The following is a 25970-nucleotide window of genomic DNA, read 5'->3' as shown; positions in this document are numbered from 1 at the left end:
AAATAAATTTTTTAAATATTTTTAATTAATTGTTTCGTTAATAAATTAATGGTGAAGCTTCAAGAGAATGCAGGACTTGTTATTTAATGAACGTACTTTGACAGTTGAGTCGTTCACTGCACAAATTGATCAAAGAGGAAAATGAAATGAATAACAACTATTACTTTTTTTTAATTATTTTTTTTCATCGCTTACAAGAGTAGTGTCTTTATTATTTGGTAGATTTATTTTGAAGATACCTTACTTCTAAACAATAAAAAAAAATAATACAAATTTATATTATGTAGGTATTTTTTTCTTTGTTATTTGTCAAGTACGAGGCTCATCCAGAAAGTAAGTTTCCCTATTTTTTTAAAAAAAGGAACTCACACTTTCAGGAACCTATTTATTGGCAACAAGTGCAGCAATGTTTCTGCTACTTTTCAACATAGCCACCACCAGAATTGAGACACTTGTCGTATCGTGGGATCAACTTTTGCATGCCTCTGTCGTAGAACTCTGCCGCCTGTGAATGGAACCAGCGTGTGACAGGCGTCTTCAGCTCTTCGTCGTTGCCAAAACGCTCACCGGAGGAAAGAAATTTCTTGAGGTGTAAGAAAACGTGAAAATCGCTGAGAGCAAGATCATTCATTGTCATGGAGAAGCACAACACCTGCAGTAAGCATTCCACAACTCTTGTTTTGAATGGCACGTCGCAATTTCTTCCGTGTTTCACAGTAACGGTCAGTGTTTACTGTTTGGATGGAAGTCAATGAGCAAAATGCTGTTTCTGTCCCAGAGCACCGTGCACATCACTTTTCGTACCGACAGCTTCCTAAGCGTTGAATTTTGTATTCGGGTGTCCGGTTTTTCGACACACGCTGGTTCCATTCACAGGCGGTAGAGTTCTACGACAGAGGGATACAAAAGTTGATCCCACGATACGACAAGTGTCTCAATTCTGGTGGTGGCTATGTTGAAAAGTAGCTGAAACATTGCTGTACTTGTTGCCAACAAATAGGTTACTGAAAGCGTGAATTCTTTTTTTAAAAAAAATAGGGAAACCTTTCTTTCTGGTTGAGCCTCGTATATTGTAAAGGGGGACTGAATATATCCTTCGACTAAAATGGGATAGCCCTGCTATCATCGTACTTACTTCAACAAGCAATGGAAAACATAAAAGAAGGCCGGGACTTACTTGGCAAAAATACATGCACAAGAAACATGTGCAGAATACTAAATGGATGGGAGTAGGTAAGAAGACTGACTCAGGAGTCAGGAAAGAGTGCTTGAAAAAAAAGAGACTATGTGCCAGCTGGAGCGAAGAATATGGATAGGTGGATTTATTGTAAATATAAAAAGCTATAAATGAACCATGTTCTTTGGCATTTAAATGTAACATATATTTAAAAAATGGGCATTTAAATGTAACATATATTTTTGAAAAAATGGAGTTGATTAATGTGTGCATTGAACGACTCGTTTATTGAAATATTATCAGCAATAAAAATTTCAAATACATAAGCACGATAAAGCTATCATGGGAGAATAAAACAAAGAAATTAAGTGTATGACAAATATAAATGATAAAATGATTTAATTTTTGTATTAGAAGTTTCCATACAAGAAATCACCTGCATTTTATAAACTATACTCATTTTTGTAAGAAATATTTTTACAGTTCACTTACAAAAAATATTTAAAGTTGATAAAAAATAACATCACACTTAAGTATAAAATAACATATCAATTATTTTAAGCAAGCAAATATTTTAACAAAACACTGGATCATACTGGGAAAAAAATGAAATAAAAAACTTTTTTTCTAAGATGAAGAACACATCATTACCAAATTTAAAGTAAAAAAAATCACCAAAACATCATAATACAAATGAATGTTTTAGGTTAAGAATAGTAATTACAGAACATTATTTCAGACTTACTCATTCTTACGGGTAAGAAAAATTTAACACTATTACAGAAATAAATGTTTTGTGGCCCAATGGTTTTCTAAACACCTGAAAAACTGACATCAATTTTGAAATAAAACAGATATAAGTAAGCTTATCTTTCAATTGTGAATTAAAATTTTAAATCTTTTTCATTTTTGGATGTAAATTTATTTAAATAGAGTTATTATATTATAATAGTTACAAACACAATAAAATAAAAAATTTTATCCCAAAATTACTAAGCGTTTTTTCTAAGTGCGTACGTACCTTGGCCATGTTTTAAGATAAATCAATTTTTTATTCTAATGCATGCCAACTCTGTACAGAAAACATTGGAAAAAAAATTTACAATTAACGTAACACTAAACAAACCATCAGGTACCCAGAAGAGTATGTTTCGATTCGTTTTTGGCGTACCAGAGCTTGTATTAAATACATTGAAACGCTAAAACTGGCATAATTATCGCCACTCGCCCCAGTGGTCAGATCTTGACCCTTTGACTCAGATGGGACACCGGTGTCCCTTTAATGTAATTTTTTTCTGGCTCTCTAATTAAAAGCCAAAAATTATAAAAAACAGTCTTACTAAAAAATATCTTTTAGATAATTGGAGTTACATTTGAACTAAAATACAAAATAAGAAGAAGTAGTTTTAAAAAAAATTTTTCATTCATATTCAGAAAATTATTTGATGAAGTTTCAGTGAAAAAGGGTTAAGAAGAATGATACCATACGGATTATTAATACGTTGGTTGGGAAATTTTACACATTTTCATACACTACTCGAATATCATATGTATTTAGTCATTTGTATGAACAACAGTTTCGAAACCATGTTAATACCACATAGACTGTTTTTGTTGCCAGTTCCTTAAAAAACGCAGAATTTGCAAGCTTGTATTATATGGTTGGAAATGCATAATTGATACTGATTTCGCTGTATAAAATGCCTTTACATGAAATTATCAGGTGATTTTTTTTCTTATCCCTGACAAAAACGTCACAACTTCTGTGAATGACTGATATTTATACTTGTGACAGAGACAGGGAATAAATGAGAAGATATAAAATCCAGGAAAAGGGAAATTAGGTCCAAAAAATATATATACTAAAAATGTAATTAAGCATTGATGATAAGAAATAAGTACAAAATCAAAATACTTTCGAAATATGGAAAATTTAAGATTTAAAACATCAAAATGTTCATTCACTTTTTAATTAGAATTATGAAATTTTACTTTTAAAAGGTTATTAAAGATAATTTAAAAGCATTATTTTTAAATATATTAAAATTAAAAATGAAAAGTAGCAGCTATTTTGCTATCTCATGCTTTTCCTGTTACACCGCGATTTGTATTTTATGAATATTTTTATGGCTCAATAATTTGCCTACTGGATTTATCGTATTCAAAAAATAATTTATTGGCAAGCAGAAAAATTACAACAGGAATCTATACAACAGAAATAGGTTAAAAGATCAATTATGATTTGAGAGACCAATTGATTAAATTAGCTTAATATGTTAGGAATTTTTAAACGAAACTTTAATCAGCAAAAATAAGTTATCCGATGGGCGAATAACGCATAATTAGTACTTGTAATACTGAAATAATCAGTTGGCTTGAATTACTTATTGCCACAAAATCATTATTTGATTCTTCCCTTAATTAAAATTATTCGTAGTACCCGGAATATCTTTGTAGTTTTTTAAAACACTTCATATTTGTTTTCATAAAAATTTAATAACTCTAGCAAATTACTTATTTTTAAAGATTTGATATAAATATAAGTACCGCAGAGAAGGTAGTATCTCTTAAAGATATTTTGAAATATATTACGGGACAATAATAAAAGTTTAAGAAAAAAGAAAATTATCTACGTAATTCTTATAAAAAAAATTAAAAGTCAAAATAACATTCAAAATACAGGATTGAATGAACTCAGTTATGACCAATTTCTAAAAATAATTTTTTCTCCTTAACTTTGAACTCCATTTCAGATTTTGAAAACGAGCGTTCATAACAAAACTTGAAGTTGTCCATATCTGAATTGGGCTGAAAAGTCATCTTAAAATTCTTGTTTTGAAAACTGAATTCGTCATTTTCATTTATCGCACCTATCTCTCTGCTGTCTGAGAAATGGAAGCTACTAAGTGAGTCAACTAAACTTTCCATGCTGTTAGAAATCTCTCTAGCTGCAGCTAAATCCCTGTTTTCCTCATCTAAAACATTTGGCCCTCCTCCGATTGCGAAAGAATCAGGTGGATTTGTTTCGATTGCGTCCAGTTGGTGGTTTTTACTTTCGTAAACAGTATTCGGCTTAGCAATTCCTGTCAAATCAGAATAGTCTGGTAAGTTAGCTCTCATCAAAGTCGATGGAGTATAACGAGTTTTGTTGTTTTGGAACGAAGTTGTGCTTTGGTAATTAGAAAATATTTCTTCCTTTCCTGACTGATGTTCTGCATGTGTTTCAGTTCCCTTTCGCGTTATACCTTTCTTTGGAGTGCTTCGGTTATGACGATGTTTAGGTTTTGTTTGACGCATTATTGAGTTTTGCATTTCTCCAACTTCTACTTTAGTTTCTGGTTTTTTCTGCATTTTATGAGGTTTACCTTTTTTAAGTACTTTCCTTTTAACAGTACAGAGCGAGTTATGCCCGTTTGTCTCTACTTTTTTTAACGCAGTAGATTCTGTTGCCTCTTGATTGTTGTTCTTGTTAGAAACATTGGCGGATGCTGATAATTCTAAATTGCAATTTTCACCATCTGATTCAACATTGGTATCTTCCAAATAATTTTCGATTTTTTCACCAATTAATTTCAGATTCACAAAAGATGGATTGTTAAATATTTCTAGCTTTAAATTGTCAGAACTTAAACACAAACTAGATTTGCCCGCGTGACGGAATTCACAAGAGTTACCTACAAATTCAACACATTTATTGTCTTGTCCATGCTTTTGCGTAATATCAGAAGAATTGCACTTTCCATTAGTGTCATTCAAACATTCTTGTGTGGCCTTTTGTTGCTGACTTTTGGAATAATGAAACTGGTTGCGAAATTTTATCGAATCAATAGTACATTTAGCCACAGTGGCTGGCTCAATGTCACTGCAACTGTTCTCAGAATCGGTATCAGATGATGATATATTTTTCATTTGCCTCCAGTTCAAAGATGTGAAACTCCGAGTTGATAAACTATTTGCCTCCAAGCTGTTTCTCTTCTTTGAAACGATCTGCCGAAAAAAAAATTGCAATAGTGAAATATGACACAATATAAATTTAATATCAAATTGAGTGATTACCCGACGTGAAAGCAAAAATTTTTATAGCTAACTTATTTATCTTTATATTAATATTTTATTAATAAAAAAGAACTTAAACAGAGCTTCATATATATATATATATATATATATATATAGTCCAAACAAAAGTCCATACATAAGTCCAAACAAAACAATACCTTTTAATATTTATTATTAAATTTGTAATTTAACAATGATCCAAATAATTTTAAAAGATATAATACTTTAATGCCATATTAAAGTTTCTATTTTTAAATGATAAAGTATCATAATTTGAAACCAATCCTTTAAAAAGATCTCGTAAAAAATTAATAATTATTTATTATTTTAATAAATAGCCGCTTGACTTTATAATTTATTAAAATTTTTTGAGAGCTGTTAAGTCGATTAGTTTAAAATTTTAGAAACTGGGATTTAAATGTAGTGTAACAAAGGTGAAATATATCCCCATTCATTCAACATTTATCTATCAATACTAAATTAAATAATAAATATTATTTAAGGATTTTTTTCCAGGATAAAATCCTTAAGCAAATAAACGTTAAAAAATTTATGATTTTTTTCAATATTAATAGTTTCAAAATTAAGCAAAAATATTAATTTTTAAGAAGACAAATTTTCAACCTGGGCAGAAAGTTAGTTTTCCAGTAACAGCTTTACTCCAACATATATCAAAAAATCTAATCTGTCTAAAAATTGTATGTTTAATCTTAGAATGTAAAGTGAATAATTAATTAAATAAAAAACAGTACACTTTGAGTAACTTTTCATTTAATGATCGGATTCTTCACATAGAAACTTGCAATCTTAATAACTCGAGGCGGCCACCACGCTGGTGATGAGATGGGTCCGCCCGAGTCCCGTGTCCGGATCGCATGTAACCTACCTTTACATCTACAGTTTATAAAAGAGAGATTTTCAGAGCGCTGATTGGATTTCTCGGCAAAGCTTTCTGTCATGTTTTTTTGTAGCTCCTCCCCAATATCATTTCTCCGTAATTAGTTAACAAAATGTAAGTCAATCATATATCAGTTCTAGTATATTTCTCATACTAAATTTAAGACAAATGTTTAAAGTTCCGTACAGAACATAAAATAGAGTTATCAATGGTCTTTTAATAATAACATATTTATTGGAAGATAGTTTGATTTAAATTTATTTCTATATTTTTCTTTATTTGTTAAAAAAATATTTTGTTAACGTTTCATTGTAATATTTTTTAATGTTATGGATTTCAGGTAAATGTTTTGGTAAAACATCAAATTAGTACAACAATAAATATTAAAAATAAATCGTGAACATATATTTTAAATTGTGAACATATATTATATATTTTTAGCTAGCTTTCATATAATAAATATAAGAATTGATTAATATTCAAACTGAAAAGTATTCGCGATCGCAACGAACTATAGGGGGCGTTGTTGTGTGAGCCGCTTACCTGCGATTTCTATATGAACCGTCATTCAGTTACTCTGGAGACGTCGTTAACGTAGCGTGTAGCATTGCAACGTTCCTTCTTTATTGTGGCTAATTAAATTTAAAAAAGAAAAATGCTTGATATTCTTTCTTCTGCAAACGAAAACTAAATGGTATCTCTTTTTATTAGAAAAGGAATATCCAAAACGCATCGGAAAAATATTTGTACATTAACAGAAAAAAATATGTATATTTCTTATAAGAGTTAAAACCTAATTTCCCGAGAAATAGTATTACTAAATTTAATGATATAACATGAAAGGCCCATTTAAACTTTACATTCTATAGTTTTAAGAATCATATTACTTCAAAAATTAAAATGAACAAAAAGTATACATAAGCCTCATAATTTTATGAAATTTAATTTTGTAAGCAAAGTTTTTTGACAACAATTTTTATCAAAAAATTTCAAGTTTCAATAAAAATCATTATTTAGAAACTAAGAAACGTAAAATAAAGAATGCTGACGAAACAAAAACAAAAAAAAACAATTCTTTTTTGTCGCCATTTTTAGTGCTATGAAAATTCGTCTTTGGGATTTGCCAAAAACAAAACAAGAAGCAATTTTATTTTTTCAGGAGGGAAATATTTTACCGAAAAAACGAAAATGTACCAATTCCCACAACATAAAACTTTATCTTGGTAAACGTACGTTTTGGAAATGTTATTTCATTTGGAATCTTATTTATCAGAGTTCATATGGCGATATGATTGTTTTGAATCTATGCTAAACTCTATATCGGCTCATTTTCCACCGAAATCCGATTGACTATTTTGATTTTAAATAAAGTGTTTTATTTTATGAATTGTCGCAAAAATTTTAAGTGTAGATTGGCGGCACTTAAAAACCGCCAAATCTGTAGCGGCGGTAGCGTTAATAAGTAAGTACCGAATTTTTATTCCATACTTTTCTGAATCATATTACTTCAAACATTGGAATATACAAGAAGTATACATAAACACATAATGTTATACCATTTAATTTTTCAGAAAAAGTATTTTGAGTACAATTTTTATCAAAAAATTATAAACTAAAAAACGGAAAATAAAGAATTCTTAGGATAAAAAAACGATTTTAAGAATTCTTTACATTGAAATAAAAACTTTCATATTGTTTCTTTTTTTATTATTCTTATAGTTCTTAATCAGACGTAAAAAACCATTCTGTAGAGAACCAACATCAAATGAAAAAAAAAATATTTACAAGCAAATTTTTTATTGTAAAAATCATTGCACTTACCTGATTTATAATTCCCGGAGAATTCCAAAATGATAAGTTCCTTGTTTGAAAACTTTATTCTCAAATAATATATGCATAGTTTATCCCTTCATTACTTTTAGATAACATACTACACAGTAAAATTTTATAATTGATATGAATTTGAATATGTAGCTAAAAACAGAATAGCTGAATTCTAGTTGAAATTATTCCTTCAAAACAAAATAATAATTACCAAGAAAACGATTCAAATTTATTAATAATCAGCACAAATGAATCTATTTCAAGTAGTTCGGATGATTCTTTATTGTTGTTTTACGAATAATAGATACAGAAATATATACTGTTCTATGAAGAAGAACAATATTCTATAACTACATATTATACAGTTCTGTGCATATTCTGAATTCTTATTTATTCATTGGAATGACGAAAGCAATGCTGATTTCACTTTAATTTGTAATGAATTGAAGACAGAAAAAATTATTTTACCGTAATGCACACAATCTGTAACAGCAAGTTATCATGAAATTGGAAGTTATGTTGTTGGTAATAGAAAGGTAAAAATTATCCAGAAATTGTTCTTCAAATGCTTGGCGTGTTCTGCTTCAATGTTTGGCATGTTCTGATTAGTTTTTTCAAGAAGTTCTACCTTTTCCTTAGGGAAATTTTGCTTCTTATTTGCTGCTAATGAAATGGCGTCCATCGTTGCCAATGGTTTTGTGGGAACTAATGTCCGATATTTTCAGTCTCCCGCTAGATGGCGTACTCGAGCGTTGCGATCGCGAATTATAAATCTCCTTAGAAATTAAAATCTATAACTTAAATTTATCAAGAATGATTGCAGAACCAAACAAATAAAAACTGTGCACGTTCAGTTTAAATTTATTATATGAAATATTAAAATGCATATAAATATTACTGTAAAATTATTTTTGATTATTTGCAAAAGATTTTATCTTAGAGGAAAATGTTCTAAAATGTTGTAATTCAGCAAAAAAAAAAAAAAAAAAATTATAGAACATTTGTTATTAATAAAATTTATTTTATTGAGAGTAGCATATAACAAGTTTACAAGTTACAATAAGTATAACACGCTACAAGAAAATTAAAGTATACATTAAAGTAGGAAAATATTATTATTTTATAGATTTTCCCTTTTCACTCCTCGACGCATTCCTATCTTCAGTCAAAAAATAGAAATCAGATGTTTGAAAATTATGGAATTTTAGCGTTTAAAAAATAAATACATAAAATGAAAGGATAGAAACAGATATTAAGAGATAAAGCTTAGCTTAATTTCGTGAAGCTTATCGTCACTTTATTAAAATAATGTTAAAAATTGTATGCCTTACAGTTCAAAAGTTCAATTTACAGTTCAATTACAGATACAGTTCAATTAGTTCAGTGCCTTACAGTTCAATTTTTGACTATTTTTTAATAAAATTTTAAAAAATAGTAAAAATTTATTAAAAGTTATTTTTCTGCATGAGATTGATTATCTTCGGATTGTGTGGGTCAGAATCTGTCGAAAAAAGGTATGTTTATTCAGAGAAAGTGCGTTTTTTTTTGTCTGATTTCGAAATTTTAAATATCATCTACATTATTTAATTATCATATTTGAGGTTAAAATATTAGGATTGAGTCCAAAACGTGAAGATCAGTTTGTGCACTGTACATACAAATAAATCAATAACAATCGTACTGACCTGATTAGTTAACATTGAGCTGAACTTCATTTCGATAGTTGCATGGGATTCCAGCATTTCCTTTTGGTCTATCGCATCCACAATTTCGTTTTTTGAAGAAGCCTTATCTTCAGCAAATATTTCAGATGCTTCCACTTCATTTCGAATTAGAGACTTATTTGAATTTGAAGATTCAGATGATGGAACGGCCAGTTCGGTAGATCTTCTTGGACGTATGGTCGGACATGACATTTTTACTTCCTCTGAGATTTCAGCAAAAGATTGATTCTTAGGAGAACTTTGATCAAAAACAAAGCACTCCGTTTTCATAGCCCCACCAAGCTTAATAAAATCCTTTCTACTGTTTTCTTCGCCAGTGATTTCATTTCCCACATCTGTTCTCGTCAAACTCTTCAGTTTCTCAAATTTTTCTTGATAAAAAGCAGGTGCATTGCTACTTAAACTGAAGCCTGGCTCGTTAGCTGATGTGTCTCGTTCCTCTAATAAGGATTCGTTTTTTTCTGAAAGATTAGATATTTTTTCTAAGCTGGCAGCATGAGAAAAATATTTTCTCGACATAAATTTTGAAGGTCTCTTTGCCACGGTTTTTCTCAACCTTAATCGACTTCCTACATATGATGTTCTATCTGCATTATCTTTTCTTGAGACTAAATTATCTGTAAGAGGAGCATTTCTATGCATATCTATATCATTTTTAGAAGCTGTTTTATTTAATGAAGCACTACCAAAACTTTCTAAAGCTTCGTATAAATCAGAACCCGGGTTTTCAGAATCTGTGTTAGTCGGTAGAGCAGAACCAGAGTTAAGGCTCGAATCATTGTTACCGCAATGTTGACTTACTACCCTTTCATTATTCTCGGAATTCAGATTAATATTTTCAACAGAGTCCATTCCAAAATCGCTTGATTTGCTTCGTTCTTTCAAAAGTAATGGAAATTGGAGAGCATCAAAAGTTACGTTATTTAATGTTATATAACCTGGGTTTTCAAAACCTTCGTTATTTAATAAAGAAGGATCTAAATTTTCAGAAACCATGTTAGTCAGTAAAGCAGAACCAGAGTTAAGACTCGAATCATTGTTACCGTCATGTTGACTTATTACCCTTTCATTATTCATAGAATTCAGATTGATATTTTCAACAGACTCCTTTCCAAATTCGCATGACTTTCTTCGTTCTTTCAAAAGTAATGAAAATTGGAGAGTATCAAAAGTTACGTTATTTATTGATATAGAACCAGAGTTTTCAGAGTCTCCGCTTCTGAATAAAGCAGAACTAGGGTCTTGGCTCGCATCGTTGCAACCGTGACGTCGACTTATTAACTTTTCATTATTCATTGAATGCAGATTCGTATTTTCAACCGAGTCCATTCCAAACTCTCTTAGCTTGATTCGTTCTGTCAGAAGTGATGGAAAATGGTGATCATCAGAAGGCATGTCATTTAGTGGAATACAACAGGAGTTTTCAGAACCTCCGTTATTTAATAAAGCAGAACCAGGCTCTATGCTTATATTTTTGAAATCGGAATGTCGACTAACTACCCGTTCACTGTTTAAAGTATACTGACTGATATTTTCAACTGAGTTTATTCCTAATTGTTTTGTCTCGCTTCGTTCTGTCAAAAGAAATGGAAGAGTATCAGAAGCTACCTTGTTTAATGAAATAGAATTTTCAGAACCCCCCTTTTTTAATAAAGCAGAAGAATCTAAGTTAAGGCTCATATCATTGCAACCGCGAAGTCTACTTATTACCTTTTCATTCATCATAGAATCCTGATTGAAATTTTTAACCGAGTCCATTTCTAATTTTTTTGAATTGCTTCGTTCTGTCAAAACTAATGGAAGATATTCAGAAGCTACGTTATTTAAAGGAATAGAACCAGAGTTTTCAGACTCTACGTTATCAAATAAAGCAGAACCAGGTTCTAGTCTTATATTTTTGAGATTGTGCTGCCGACTAAGTACGCTCCTATTATTTACGGAATGCTGTTTGGTATTTTCAACTGATTCCAATCCTAGCTTTCTCAGCTTATCTCGTTCTTCCCAAAGAAATGATGAGGGGTTATTTGCATATGAAAAATTCTTCACGTTAAATTTACCCTCTTGCTTACTTGTTTCTATATATATTTCTCCCTTTACAGAGTCTGATTTAGGATTAATTAGCTTCATATCGCTTGAAAAGGCGTCACTAGCTTCCACTGACTCTTGTTTATCAAAGTATGATGCTATTTCAACATTTATTGCACCGAATATATTTTCTGTTACGTCTGCACCATGTTCATTACTTATGCTTGCCTTCGAAGTCGTATTGCTGAAGCTATTACAAATAAATCTAGAACCATCGAGCAAATGAACAACATTTCGAATTTTTCTCGATGTCTCATTTTTTCGCAAATTCTCATAGTGTTCAATACAGCGCGGGCAAATGAAAAAGTTAGAAAAAGTTTCTGGAGATTCGGGTAACTTCATGCAGTATTTATCTGAAAATCTTACAGCATGTGAACTAGAAGGAAAAGCATGACCAGACTCAATATTCGGATCTAAATTCAATTGGTTGTTTGAAGGTGTAATCTGTTTTTCTACGGACAATGTCTTGCTTTTGACTTCTTTGGCATTACGCGAATCTCCATTGGGGAATTCTGTTTTGGAATACGTAGTCCCTGAACTCATTGTGTTATCATGAAGTTTGGATGATGATGGTTGGTTGCCACCCTTTAAATTTATTGCAGGCAAATTTGATGTTCCAACATCAGTTTCAGGATGAGAAACAATATTTTGTTCACTTTTTGAAGAAATATCGCTACTTTGCCTTTCAGTAAGTGTACACCTACGCAGCTGTTCCTGAAATATTTGCCAATTTTGAGAAAAATATTCTTTGAAAGTATTTTGGAAGGTTTTTAAAAGTAAATGAGGGAACATTTCACTGGGTTCATATATAATTTTTTCCGAACCAAAATTATCTTGAGTTTTTAACCGAGATGTGGGGTATGAAACTGCTTGTGCAGATTTTTCAATCGGACACAAATTTTCATCTCTTTTAAATGATAAATGTTTGTTTTTATCATAGATATCATCTTCAAAGTACATAGTTCGATTCGCCTCTAAATGAGTTTCATAACTATTAGAAGAAACATCTTCCAAAATTAATTCAGACTTGCCAGTCTTTCTCTCTCCTCCATTTACAGTACATGGGGAAGAAGAATTACCGTTTTCTGGTATTTTCACAAATTGCACTTTTAATTTATCATTTTCTGTCTTTTCACCATCTACTCCTGTTGTAGAAACAAAGTTATCGTGCGAATATAGATTTGTTGCTGATACATACCTAGTTGCTGATGCACCAATTGGTTCATTTACAGTGCATTTTGATAATACCTCATTCGCAAAAAGTTCGTCAGTTTCTGTTTCTTGCGTCATTTCCGAAGTTGAATCAGGCTCATTAGCCTTAATTTCTTTCCCATCAACTTTTGATAATGAAACAGAGATATGAATAAAATTATCGTTAGAAGCTATAGTTTCACCTGGCCATACACTACCTGGTTCATTTTCTATGTCATTGGCCCCCGATTGCATTTCATTAACATTAAAGGAAAGTTCGTTTGCATCCACTACCATGTCTAGTGTTAAAGATGGATCACATTTATCAGTCTTAGTTTCTTCTCTACCAACTTCAGAAAAGGCACTAGAATTATGATCAAAATTATCATTAGAATGAATAAAATCACTTTGTAATAATACACCAACTGGATCATTTTCTATATCATTGGCCCCCGATTGCATTTCATTAACATTTAAGGAAAGTTCGTTTGCATTCACAACTATGTCTAGTGTTCGCAAAGATGGATCACATTTATCAGTCTTTGTTTCATCTCTACCAATTTCAGAAAAGGCACTAGAATTATGATCAAAATTATCATTAGAATGAAAAGAATCACTTTGTGATAATACATCAACTGGTTCATTTTCTATGTCATTGGCCTCCGATTGCATTTCATTAACATTTAAGGATAGTTCGTTTGCATCCACAACCATGTCTAGTGTTCGTAAAGATGGATCACATTTATCAGTCTTTGTTTCATCTCTACCTACTTCAGAAAAGGAACGAGAATTATGATCAAAATTATCACTAGAATGAAAATAATCACTTTGTAATAATACATCAACTGGTTCATTTTCTATATCATTGGCCTTCGATTGCATTTCATTAACATTTGAGAAAAGTTCGTTTGGACCCACAACCATGCCTTGTCTTAGAAAAGAGAAATCGCATTTATCAGTCTTAGTTTCTTTCTTATCTACTCCAGAAATTGCACCACAATTTTGACCAAAATTATTATTATAATTCATAGATTTACTTAGTTTTACATTTGCAGATTCATTTTCTATGTCAGTGGCATCTAATTGAATTTTATTGGCATTTGAGGAAATTTTGTTTGATATTACTTCCATCTCTTGTGTTTTAAAAAGTGAATCACATTTATCAGTCTTTGTTTCTGTGCCATCTACTCCAGATAGGGAAGCTAAATTAAGGTCGAGATTATCATTAAAATGTTTAGGCTTACTTGTTGATACACCAACTGATTCATTTAGAATACCACTAGCCTTTTGACGATTTGAGAGAAATTCGTCCTTTTTCGCTACCTTGTTTCCTGTAAGCAAAGAGGAATCACAAATTTCATTCGTCTTTTCCTCATCTTCTTCAGGCACTGTAACACAATTGTGATCAAAATTGTAATCAGAAACCGTTATTTCTCTCGATGGTGTATAAATTGATTTATTTATAGTGTCATTGCTTACCGATTGAACTTTATTACTACTTGAAGAAATTACGTCATCTTTATCTATCGTATGTTGTGTTTCCAAATATGAATCATTGATATCTGCATTCCCATCAAACATGCAAACGTAATTAGGCTCAAAATTACCTTGCAAATTCATATTTTCATTTGCTTTTATAAAGAGATGATTGAATTCATCACGATTTGATGAGAGTTCGTCTCTTTCCACTACAAAGCCTTTAGTTTCCGAAGTTGATTCAGATTTATTATTGTTTGACATTTGCCCATCTACTTCACACATCGAAACAGGATCAAAATTATTCTGGGGATGCATAGTCTCGTTTGGGGGTTGAGTGTGTGTTGCCTCCAACTGAATTTCATGAGCATCCGGGAAAAAGTGATTTGTCCCTGTCGGGATATTTCGAGTTTTAAAATGTAATACAGTCACCATATCTTCTTCCGATTCGGAACTAGAACTGTATTCTTCAAGATTCGGAGAAAAGACACATGTTTCAATTTGTGTTTTTGAAACGATTTCCGATTCATCCGAATATTTTCTTTCTCCTTCTATTTCATGCTTTTGACAAAATTGTGCATCAGAATTTCTAGCCTCTTCCTGTGATGTATAACAAGTCACATTTTCACTGCACATTTGAAACTCATTCCCTTGTTCTGCAGCTGAAGTCGTTGTTTCGGACAATGTTCTTAAGTTATTATCCTTGTTATTTCCTTTTAAGTTTCGTTTTAAATTTTGTTGACTATTTTCAGAATTGCCGAATAGAGTTTCATAAGCATCTAACTGTATCCACCTAGTTTTCTTTCGATTTCGAAATTCATCACGATTTGATGAGAGTTCGTCTCTTTCCGCTACAAAGCCTTTAGTTTCCGAAGTTGATTTAGATTTATTACTGTTTGACATTTGCCCATCAACTTCACACATTGAAACAGGATCAAAATTATTCTGGAGATGCATAGTCTCGTTTGGGGGTTGAGTGTGTGTTGCCTCCAACTGAATTTCATGAGCATCCGGGAAAAAGTGATTTGTCCCTGTCGGGATATTTCGAGTTTTAAAATGTAATACATTCACCATATCTTCTTCCGATTCGGAACTAGAACTGTATTCAATTTGTGTTTTTGAAACGATTTCCGATTCATCCGAATATTTTCTTTCGCCTTCTATTTCATGCTTTTGACAAAATTGTGCATCAGAATTTCTAGCCTCTTCCTGTGATGTATAACAAGTCACATTTTCACTGCACATTTGAAACTCATTCCCTTGTTCTGCAGCTGAAGTCGTTGTTTCGGACAATGTTCTTAAGTTATTATCCTTGTTATTTCCTTTTAAGTTTCGTTTTAAATTTTGTTGACTATTTTCAGAATTGCAGAATAGAGTTTCATAAGCATCTAACTGTATCCACCTAGTTTTCTTTCGATTTCGAAATTCATCACGATTTGATGAGAGTTCGTCTCCTTCCGCTACAAAGCCTTTAGTTTCCGAAGTTGATTTAGATTTATTATTGTTTGACATTTGCCCATCTACTTCACACATTGAAACAGGATCAAAATTATTCTGGAGATGCATAGTCTCGTTTGGGGGTTGAGTGTGTGTTGCCTCCAACTGAATTTCATGAGCATCCGGGAAAAAGTGATTTGTCCCTGTCGGGATATTTCGAGTTTTAAAATGTAATACAGTCACCATATCTTCTTCCGATTCGGAACTAGAACTGTATTCAATTTGTGTTTTTGAAACGATTTCCGATTCATCCGAATATTTTCTTTCTCCTTCTATTTCATGCTTTTGACAAAATTGTGCATCAGAATTTCTAGCCTCTTCCTGTGATGTATAACAAGTCACATTTTCACTGCACATTTGAAACTCATTCCCTTGTTCTGCAGCTGAAGTCGTTGTTTCGGACAATGTTCTTAAGTTATTATCCTTGTTATTTCCTTTTAAGTTTCGTTTTAAATTTTGTTGACTATTTTCAGAATTGCCGAATAGAGTTTCATAAGCATCTAACTGTATCCACCTAGTTTTCTTTCGATTTCGAAATTCATCACGATTTGATGAGAGTTCGTCTCTTTCCGCTACAAAGCCTTTAGTTTCCGAAGTTGATTTAGATTTATTATTGTTTGACATTTGCCCATCTACTTCACACATTGAAACAGGATCAAAATTATTCTGGAGATGCATAGTCTCGTTTGAGGGTTGAGTGTGTGTTGCCTCCAACTGAATTTCATGAGCATCCGGGAAAAAGTGATTTGTCCCTGTCGGGATATTTCGAGTTTTAAAATGTAATACATTCACCATATCTTCTTCCGATTCGGAACTAGAACTGTATTCAATTTGTGTTTTTGAAACGATTTCCGATTCATCCGAATATTTTCTTTCTCCTTCTATTTCATGCTTTTGACAAAATTGTGCATCAGAATTTCTAGCCTCTTCCTGTGATGTATAACAAGTCACATTTTCACTGCACATTTGAAACTCATTCCCTTGTTCTGCAGCTGAAGTCGTTGTTTCGGACAATGTTCTTAAGTTATTATCCTTGTTATTTCCTTTTAAGTTTCGTTTTAAATTTTGTTGACTATTTTCAGAATTGCCGAATAGAGTTTCATAAGCATCTAACTGTATCCACCTAGTTTTCTTTCGATTTCGAAATTCATCACGATTTGATGAGAGTTCGTCTCTTTCCGCTACAAAGCCTTTAGTTTCCGAAGTTGATTTAGATTTATTATTGTTTGACATTTGCCCATCTACTTCACACATTGAAACAGGATCAAAATTATTCTGGAGATGCATAGTCTCGTTTGAGGGTTGAGTGTGTGTTGCCTCCAACTGAATTTCATGAGCATCCGGGAAAAAGTGATTTGTCCCTGTCGGGATATTTCGAGTTTTAAAATGTAATACAGTCACCATATCTTCTTCCGATTCGGAACTAGAACTGTATTCTTCAAGATTCGGAGAAAAGACACATGTTTCAATTTGTGTTTTTGAAATGATTTCCGATTCATCCGAATATTTTCTTTCTCCTTCTATTTCATGTTTTTGACAAAATTGTGCATCAGAATTTCTAGCCTCTTCCTGTGATGTATAACAAGTCACATTTTCATTGCACATTTGAAACTCATTCCCTTGTTCTGCAGCTGAAGTCGTTGTTTCGGACAATGTACTTAAGTTGTTATCCTTGTTATTTCCTTCTAAGTTTCGATTCAAATTTTGTTGACTATTTTCAGAGTTGCAGAATAGAGTTTCATAAGTAACTAATTTTGTCCACTTAGTTTTCTTTCCTTTCTTTTTGGTAGTTAGACTTGTTTTTCCCGATGGATTTTCATATCTATCTACAGATTCATTATTTTGATCACGTTGCGTAATTACATCATTGGTTTTACCGGAATCAACTCGAAAGGAATCACAAAACTTGTCTACGGAATTTCGGCCCGGAATATTTCGTCCTGCTTTTGAAGCACCATCTGGATTACTATCACTCTTAGGACAGGTTTCTTCCGTTACTTGTCGATATTCCGAAAATTTATTTTCCTGATCTATCTCTTTTTTAGATATATTGGCTGCCAAACGTTTTCTACCAGAACGTGTTCTACCAGAACGTGTTCTACTAGAACGATTTCTATCATTCGGCATTTTTGCATTCAAGTTCGTTATTTCACCAAAAAAGACATTTACGTACTTAAACCTCTGACTTTGTCCGGATTCGTAATCCCGATATTTATGTTTTAAGTGATTTTTAATATATTTTATTTTACACTTCTTCCTATTCTTCAATTTTGGCGAGTTGCACAATTCACTGTACTGATGTGATTGCCTAAAAAAGATAAGTTAAAGGAATCACTCGTACAGATTAAAATTAACGTTACATTAAAATTTTCTACGTATAAGCCATTGAAAAAAAGAAAAGAAAAAAAAACCATCTAGCGTTGAGCCTCTGGGTAAAATTATACGGAAATTTACATGCTCTGGGCACTACTACCAAATAACATGGAGAAATTGTTTTTTTGATGCAGGAAAAAGCTTGCATGAAAATGAGACTTTTTTCTTAATACTTTAAGATATAAGAATAAAATAATAATAATAAATTACTAAAAAATAATAATAAAAATTACTTTTATAATAATAGTTTAAAATAGATAGTTTAACAATACTATAAATTTTTAGCAATAATTAAAAAATAGTTATTTAAAATTTAAAAAAGACGTTTGAAAAAGCTTGCATGATTACATGAATAAAATTATTTTTTTGACCAATATGATTTATAAAAAATACTGAGCTCTATGCAATGCATATTTTGAAAATTGCTTATTATAATAAATGATTTTAACGAAAGTCATAAGAACAGAAGATAAAATAAAATCAGCATATTTCAAAGATTCTTTTTCTAAAAGTCTTAATTTTGAAGAGAAAAAAATGATTTTAATTGTCTATCATACTGAAAATCTTTTTTATTGGGAATATTTTTTGAAGCTGCGGCGTTTTTACATTTTTATAAATAGTTTTAAATAAACATTCAACTTTCTTGAGAAAAAAATCAATAAAAACATAGCTTATGCAATTAATCTAAGTCTTTATTAAAAACATTTAACTGAAAATATAAGAGCAGATTTTAATGTTTTATAATATTGACTAGCAGCTTAATTAATTTGGTCCTACTCCTACAAAAGTGGATCTTCATTAAAAGTCTCTACCCTCGCCATGTGGTAATTTTGGTTAAATTTTCAATTTGCGTTTTCTTAATATTTTTTGTACTTAGCTTTTGATGATATTGTAATTAATTCGACAGCACGATACTTTTCAAAAAGATGGAAAATAAAGGGGTCGCTCCCAGGTCTAAAGGGGCTAGTTCACTTAGCTCTTAGAGCTGAAGCTACGATTTCCCTCCTCATGACGTCAGTGTGTCCATAGATCTTGGAGATCACAAGCAAAGATATTATGATAACTTTGTATCTTTCTCTTTGTAAAAATAAGTTAGACTTTTTCTGGTTATTAGCTTTCAAACTTCACGTAATTAACACATTATTTCTGTTCATAAACATAGTTCAAAAAAACTTTCTTGGCCATTATATAAAAAAATACCATTTTAAACTTATAAAAATGTTTAACTAGTTGGCGAAATGACACTATAAATACTTTATTTTAAAAAGTTCAGTTTCAACTTTAATTATTAAGAAAAATGGAAGCATATATCAACACTTTTTTTATCAACATATTCTTTTATAACAATAAGTTGAGTTAAATTTAGAATCCCTGATTTTAAAATATGCCGTTAATAGCAATTTGTTCATACTTAATCATTAGGAAACATCAACCTTAAACGCTAATTACTGAAGCAAAATAATAATTTAGGTTCATAATGACATTAGAAATTTTACAATTGTTTATAGATATTTAAATTTACGATGATATAAATTTTATAGATATTTAAATTTAAGAGAATATAATTTTAAAAAAAAAATCATAAATATTTAGAATTACTACACTAAAAAATATGTTATGAAATTAGGAGAATTTCAACTATATACTTTATATTTTATTTATACTTTTTATTAACATTTTAATTTTCTTTGACTTTATCCATTTTTTAATTTTTTCCCCCTGCCTTTCTTTTTGAAGTAACGAGGCCGTTTCTATTTAGATAATGAATTTTTATAAAAGCTCTTAACAACAGAATAAACGTATTGCTTTTTTATATTAACTGTGTCATTTCGGAATCCATTCTTTACATAGTTGCTCATTTGCTTTAGGGAACAAGCAGAAAATTATATTTTTTCCTTTTGTTTTTCTATCAGAATTTTTGCAAGCTGCAATCGTGCAAACTAGCATTTCTATAATAGTTTTAAATTCTTGTAAATTCACTGCAAAAACAGAGGAAAGTCATTATAGAAAATAACAAATGTCTTAGAATATCTCGCAAAAAAAAATGCTCCAATATTAGTTAGAGCTAGTAAGGCCGAACGCTCCGTTCTTGAAGTAAAAGTGCGAGCTGTGCGCCAAAGTGAAGTCACTGGAGAAAATCGGAGGATTGGCGCGGCGAGAGTTTCTTCAAAGGAGTGAACCAGCCCTTCTATTCTCTTTAGCCCTGGGTCGCTTCGTTAGATTAAGAGAAATAGCGCTCGAAACTTTTTTAGAACTTTTTTTTCTTTTAATTTGAAGGCAAAAATGATGCGATTTGCGGTTTTGAGTAAATAATTTAAAATGACATGTTTCAAACTTCTTTTATTTTTTTAAAATCTAATTTTTCAGTAGTCTAAACTGATGAAAATCGATTTAAATAACGCTAAAATTTTTTTACACATTAATTGCATAAGAGCAAAGATACTTATCAAAAACCTAACAACATGCAACTGTATATATACTATTTAACTATCTATCAAAAACTGTTGAGAGCAGAATTGTATTGGCATAATTTTGTCAGAAAAATTTAAAAAAGGATCTAAAATACGGCACACTTCATATCTCAAATTCTGATTGGGTTGGCGGCTTTGAAATTTATATGTATCGAAAAATTAAGCCAAATAGATTAAATATGCATCATCAGTTTAGTTGTGATAATTAAATAAAGAGGATTTTAGCATATTTAAAATTTTCCCTCCACGTCTCATCCTCTTCAACAGTTCAGTTCAATCGGAAAAGTGAGAGCCTTCTATAAAATTAGAAGAAGACGTCATGCCATGAGAGTAACTTCGCGTCCCAAATTTTCTTTCACCTCCAAATTTGAAAGAAAGAAAAAGTGAGTCTAGGCAAACCTAGAGAAAGCCATGAAGTTTCAATTACTGAAAAAAATATTCAGAGCATCAAAATGCAAACAAATTATTGGAAGAAAACTTCTTCATTGCGTAATCTTCTCATAATTTGTTTTCATTTTGATATTTTAAAAATTCCTTTTCAGTATTTGAAACCTCATGGCTTACTCTAGGTATGTCTGAATTCACTTTTATCTATACTTTAAATTAGTTATGGAGATGAAAAAAAATTTTGACTAAAAATTTCACCCATGGTATAGCGTCTTCTTCAGTATGAAATTCTTGTAAAAGTTACTTATATTATTTCAGCATCATTTATGGCGAACAAAGCAATGCAGTACAGTACCCTATTTTTAGCTATGATATAAATTTTCCCACTGACTTGGCGCTACTTACTCTTAAACCTTTTGCTTTCACAATACTGATTCGAGAAAGAAAAGATTTAACACAACCATCATTGTAATTCTTGAAAATAATTAGTACGCGGGATTCATATTTATTAGTAGCATGAATATTTTTATAATTATTTTAGCAGAACTTTTATCACAGTGCAACGAATTCTTTTATTTCGATCTGCAACAAATAATTTATCATTATTTCATGTTTTCTTTTGCAGGGGCTTTTAGATTTATCAACAACAAAAAAATTTGATGTTCAACTAACAAAAATAATAATATTTGATTATACATATATTGGTACTAAAACCTGAAATTGCCAAAAATTTTGCAGAATCACAATTTCCCCTATCATTTGACATTTCACCGATAATTTTTTTTTTACTTATTTCTTGCTGATATAACATTATTTTGGTTAAAGACATCAACTTTAAGTTTTTTAAGAAAAGATAAACAATTGAGTGCAAAGTGGATCATAATTCCTCTGTCAACAACTTGGTTGTGACAGTGGAATTATGATCCAACTGTGTGAGTTGGATTTTTGACGTCAAAAACCTGGTTTTTGACAAGATAACTGACAAAATTTTATTTAAATCATCAAAAATTTAGCAAAACAGCCAAAAACCAGGATGATAATATATATATATGGGTGATTCTCACGAAACATGACAATTCACTGTCCCTTGCTCCAAGATCTAATACTAAAAGAACTTCTTTTTTTAAAAAAAATTAATAAATAGCATTGCTGTTAGCATTTTAAAATGACTTTGCACTAGCATTGGCTGCTTTGTATTCTTAAAAAATTTAATTGAATATCAAAATGTCATTTTCCTGGCATGTCCCAAACAATATTTCCAATAATAACTAGCTTCAAAACTTCCCATACATTTTTCAAAATCTAATTTTTTTTATCTTATCCTACGTAAGCATTTCTAGAATATACGCAGAGGGTACGCTCGAAAAAACTCAAAAATTTCACCCGTCCCCGAGGACGGCTTGTCCAAAAATGTACCCGTCCTCTTTTGAAACTAACCCGTCGCTTCTAAATAAATAAAAATATAATTTTCTCTTACTTATTACAAACATTTATATAAATTGCACAATGAATTAGTAGTTACTAGGATTACAAATACTAGGATTACGTTATACAGTAATAAAAGAAATACTAGGTTACTAATAGTAAAACCTAGTATTTCTATTATGAAATAATTTATTTCTTTTATGAAATAATTTAAATGACAAATGTCAAGTTATCTGGAATGTCAATTTATCCGAAGGTACTGCGTTGCGTTTTTTAAATGAATCAAATATGACGTTTGCCAGTTCCACGATCAAGCTAATGATTTACAGAGGTTTATGCACAAAAATCTGAAAGGGGTTTTCCATTTAGGTAGATGTTCATAATTGCGTTTAACGCTTCTTGTTTAAGACCAATACGTAATGTTTTTTTTTTCTTTTTTTTTTGTAAGTTCATTGCTGAAAAGTCCCTTTCAATCGCTGCAGTACGAGAGACAGAGAAATCATCAATTCCACCATGCACAGTATGTTGCTGTATTTCTAGATTAGAGGGTCATTTTAGAAGTGAGGCGCTAGACTCTTGTAAGATAACAAAGATTGAAAATGTATCATCAACATTAATGGGAAAATAGCCGTCCGCGCGGACGTCGGATTCGAGAAATTCGTTGTCCTCGGGTAATTTTTGACCGCAGAGAACGGGCGGACGGGTGGTTTTTCGAGTCCTGGCAGAGGGTATTGTTAACTAAAACTTCGTTTAAAAAAACGTTTTCTGTCAATAATTTGTTTGTCCCATGAAAATCTGTCATTTTCCTGGCTACTTTTATTTAGTGATTTATAACCAAAATAAATAGAGCCAGGAATTAATATCTTATGTTAATAGATTGATTAGATACCCTTCTATCTGAACATGTCTTGTTGCATGAATAAAGAACCAATTTTCTGGCTCAAAATCTATTTCAAAAATTTTTTCAAGGTGAGTAGGTTTTTATGCTGTCATTTTCCTGGCTTCTTGAAATCATTAATAACAAAAACTACATAGATTTATCTGAATTATTTTAAGAAATACTGTTGTTTTCTGCAGAATACAAACGTCTTCGACCAAAATATTAAATTAAAGTAAAGTTATATGCTATAAAATGGCGAATTTGTCATTATCCTGGTTTATGAATGCCAGGACAATGAAGTGTTACCAGAAATTCTTTTTAACTGCTAATACTGTAAAGAGGGAAAGCAAATATTAACCTAATTACAAGGTTTATGTATGATTGTAATATGCTTGGATGTAATCAAAGTTATTTATTTATTTAATGATTGATTATTATACACAATTTTATTCTGTACATATCAGCAGCAAAACATTTTTTGTTTCTTTCTACAGTGGATAAAAAGAATTATTTTAAGCAATTTATGGTCCATCTAACATAAAGGCTTCAGTTGAGTTACTTACAATTAACTTAAAATTACTGTTTTTTAAACTTCTAAGGTAATATGTCATTTTCCTGGCATTCAAGATTTGGTGAATTTCTATTTTATTTTTCTTCTCGAGCAAATGTCAATAAACTACACTGCTGTCTATAAGTGCAGCTAAAGAAGTATACAAAAAATATTTTAGATTATTTTGAAGACTTTAAATTTGAAGAAATTTTTTGGTCCGAATTGTCATGTTTCGTGAGAATCACCCATATATCAAGGTCAAGATTCGTGCTTGCATACATAAGGGAACTAATTTTACTTGTATTGTCAATAGGCTCAGAGATCAAGTTGAATTTTGTTCACACTAGTTACAGATATAAAATATCCCGGTTTTTATGACATTTACCCAACCCAGGTAAATACCCGAAATTCATAAATATCTATTTGGTTATTATGAATACCCATCCAGGGGAATTAATGAATTTTATTGAAAATTCAATGGCTATTTTTTTTAGGGTTTTATAAAATTATATATAGGCACAAATAAGTTTTACATTCATAATAGTTGATATATCTGTTTACTAAGAAAAGAAATTTATTCAACTAAGCATGAAAAATAATTGAAATCATGGCTTTTTCTTTCCTTTCGAGAGTGTTTGTGGTTTTAATTCTCCTTAAATCCCAGTTTCAGTTAAATTATCCCCAATATTTGAGGTTTTAATACAAACAATATATTTTTGAAATGCCATTATTTATTCAGGTTTTAAGTAATTCATTTCAAAAAGTTCATCATTCCTAACTTTTCCAGCATAGATGTAATTTTATTAATTTCTTCTCTGATTTACATTTAGTTGTGATGCGATGATGTCATACAGCATATTAATAATTCCGAAAGTGTTATCAATTTAATTTGGCTGCTAATTTTTCGAATTTTCATATCATTACTAATCTGTAAAAAATAGAACTTAATATTAGTTTAATTTTCTTGGGGGTATACAACATGTGTTGGTTTGAATGTTTCAAAGTATCAGTATGTTAGGTTTGAATAAGATTAGGAAGCTTTTTTCCTCTGTGAAAAAAAAAAAAACAACAACTACTAAACATGTAATTTTAATGTAGAGAAATAATCGTATTCTTCATGGGTAAAATGGCATTGGTAAAATGGCTCTATGCAAAAACCTTTTATAATTAATTTATTACGTTGAATATTACACGTTTTTATCTAGTTTTTAAGAAAACTGACATTTAATAATTCTTACAAAAATGAAATTGATATGTTTTTAATTTTAAATGCAACATTTTAGAATATTAGATTAAAAATAAAATAATCGGGAAAATATTTAGGTAAATGGATAAAAAAAATAATAAATTTTCATCGGAAAAAACATGATTGAGAAGAGATGCTAAGCTTATTCTTAGAATAGATGACTTTATTAATGTTTAAAACTGTATCAATCAATATACTATAATTTTTTTCTAGACAAGACTGTTTTTCGGTCAGCTTTGTGTCGATTTTTACTTGCAAGTAATTTCATTTTAATCTCGAAATTTTTTAGAAAGTAAATTTAAAGTTAAACTATCGTCTGTAACTAGAAAATAATTGAAATCAATACTCACAACTTAGAATTAAATCACCTAAAACTATGAGTTGGACCATACACACGACAAATCATTAACTATTCAACAGAATAAACCATAATTCAATTGAGATAAAAACTGCTTTTTTTTGTTTCTAGCTTTGTGATTAATTTCAACTTCATGCTATTTTATTTTATTAGCGATACTTTATTACTCGATAAACTTAAACAATCGCTTGATAACTTATCTCATTTTCGTTTTAGTTTTGCTATGGGAGCATTTATTCTTGCAATATAAAACACCTTAAATAAGTGTATTTCGCTTAAGTTGATGATTTTAAAAGAGAATATATGCAACATACCACCTATTTTTTTTTTATTTAAAGTCTGTTGTATCGTA

The 25970-nt window shown here is 30.6% G+C and overlaps 1 protein-coding gene across 1 annotated transcript; it reads right to left on the bottom strand.

Moving 5' to 3' along the window:
* Nucleotides 1-1560: 1560 nt before the first annotated feature.
* Nucleotides 1561-25970, bottom strand: LOC107455753 (uncharacterized). Its single transcript, XM_043048431.3, has 3 exons — nucleotides 25611-25970; nucleotides 9641-18236; nucleotides 1561-5164 (listed from the first exon to the last, which is right to left on the bottom strand). Exons 2-3 carry the CDS (start codon nucleotides 18053-18055, stop codon nucleotides 3872-3874), a joined length of 9708 nt encoding a protein of 3235 aa, XP_042904365.2. The 5' UTR covers nucleotides 18056-18236; nucleotides 25611-25970; the 3' UTR covers nucleotides 1561-3871.

Source organism: Parasteatoda tepidariorum, chromosome 2, assembly GCF_982258835.1.
Source record: "Parasteatoda tepidariorum strain Cologne lab strain chromosome 2, Ptep-v5.0, whole genome shotgun sequence".
Lineage (NCBI taxonomy): Eukaryota > Metazoa > Arthropoda > Arachnida > Araneae > Theridiidae > Parasteatoda > Parasteatoda tepidariorum.
This window is presented reverse-complemented; position numbering and strand designations above follow the sequence as displayed.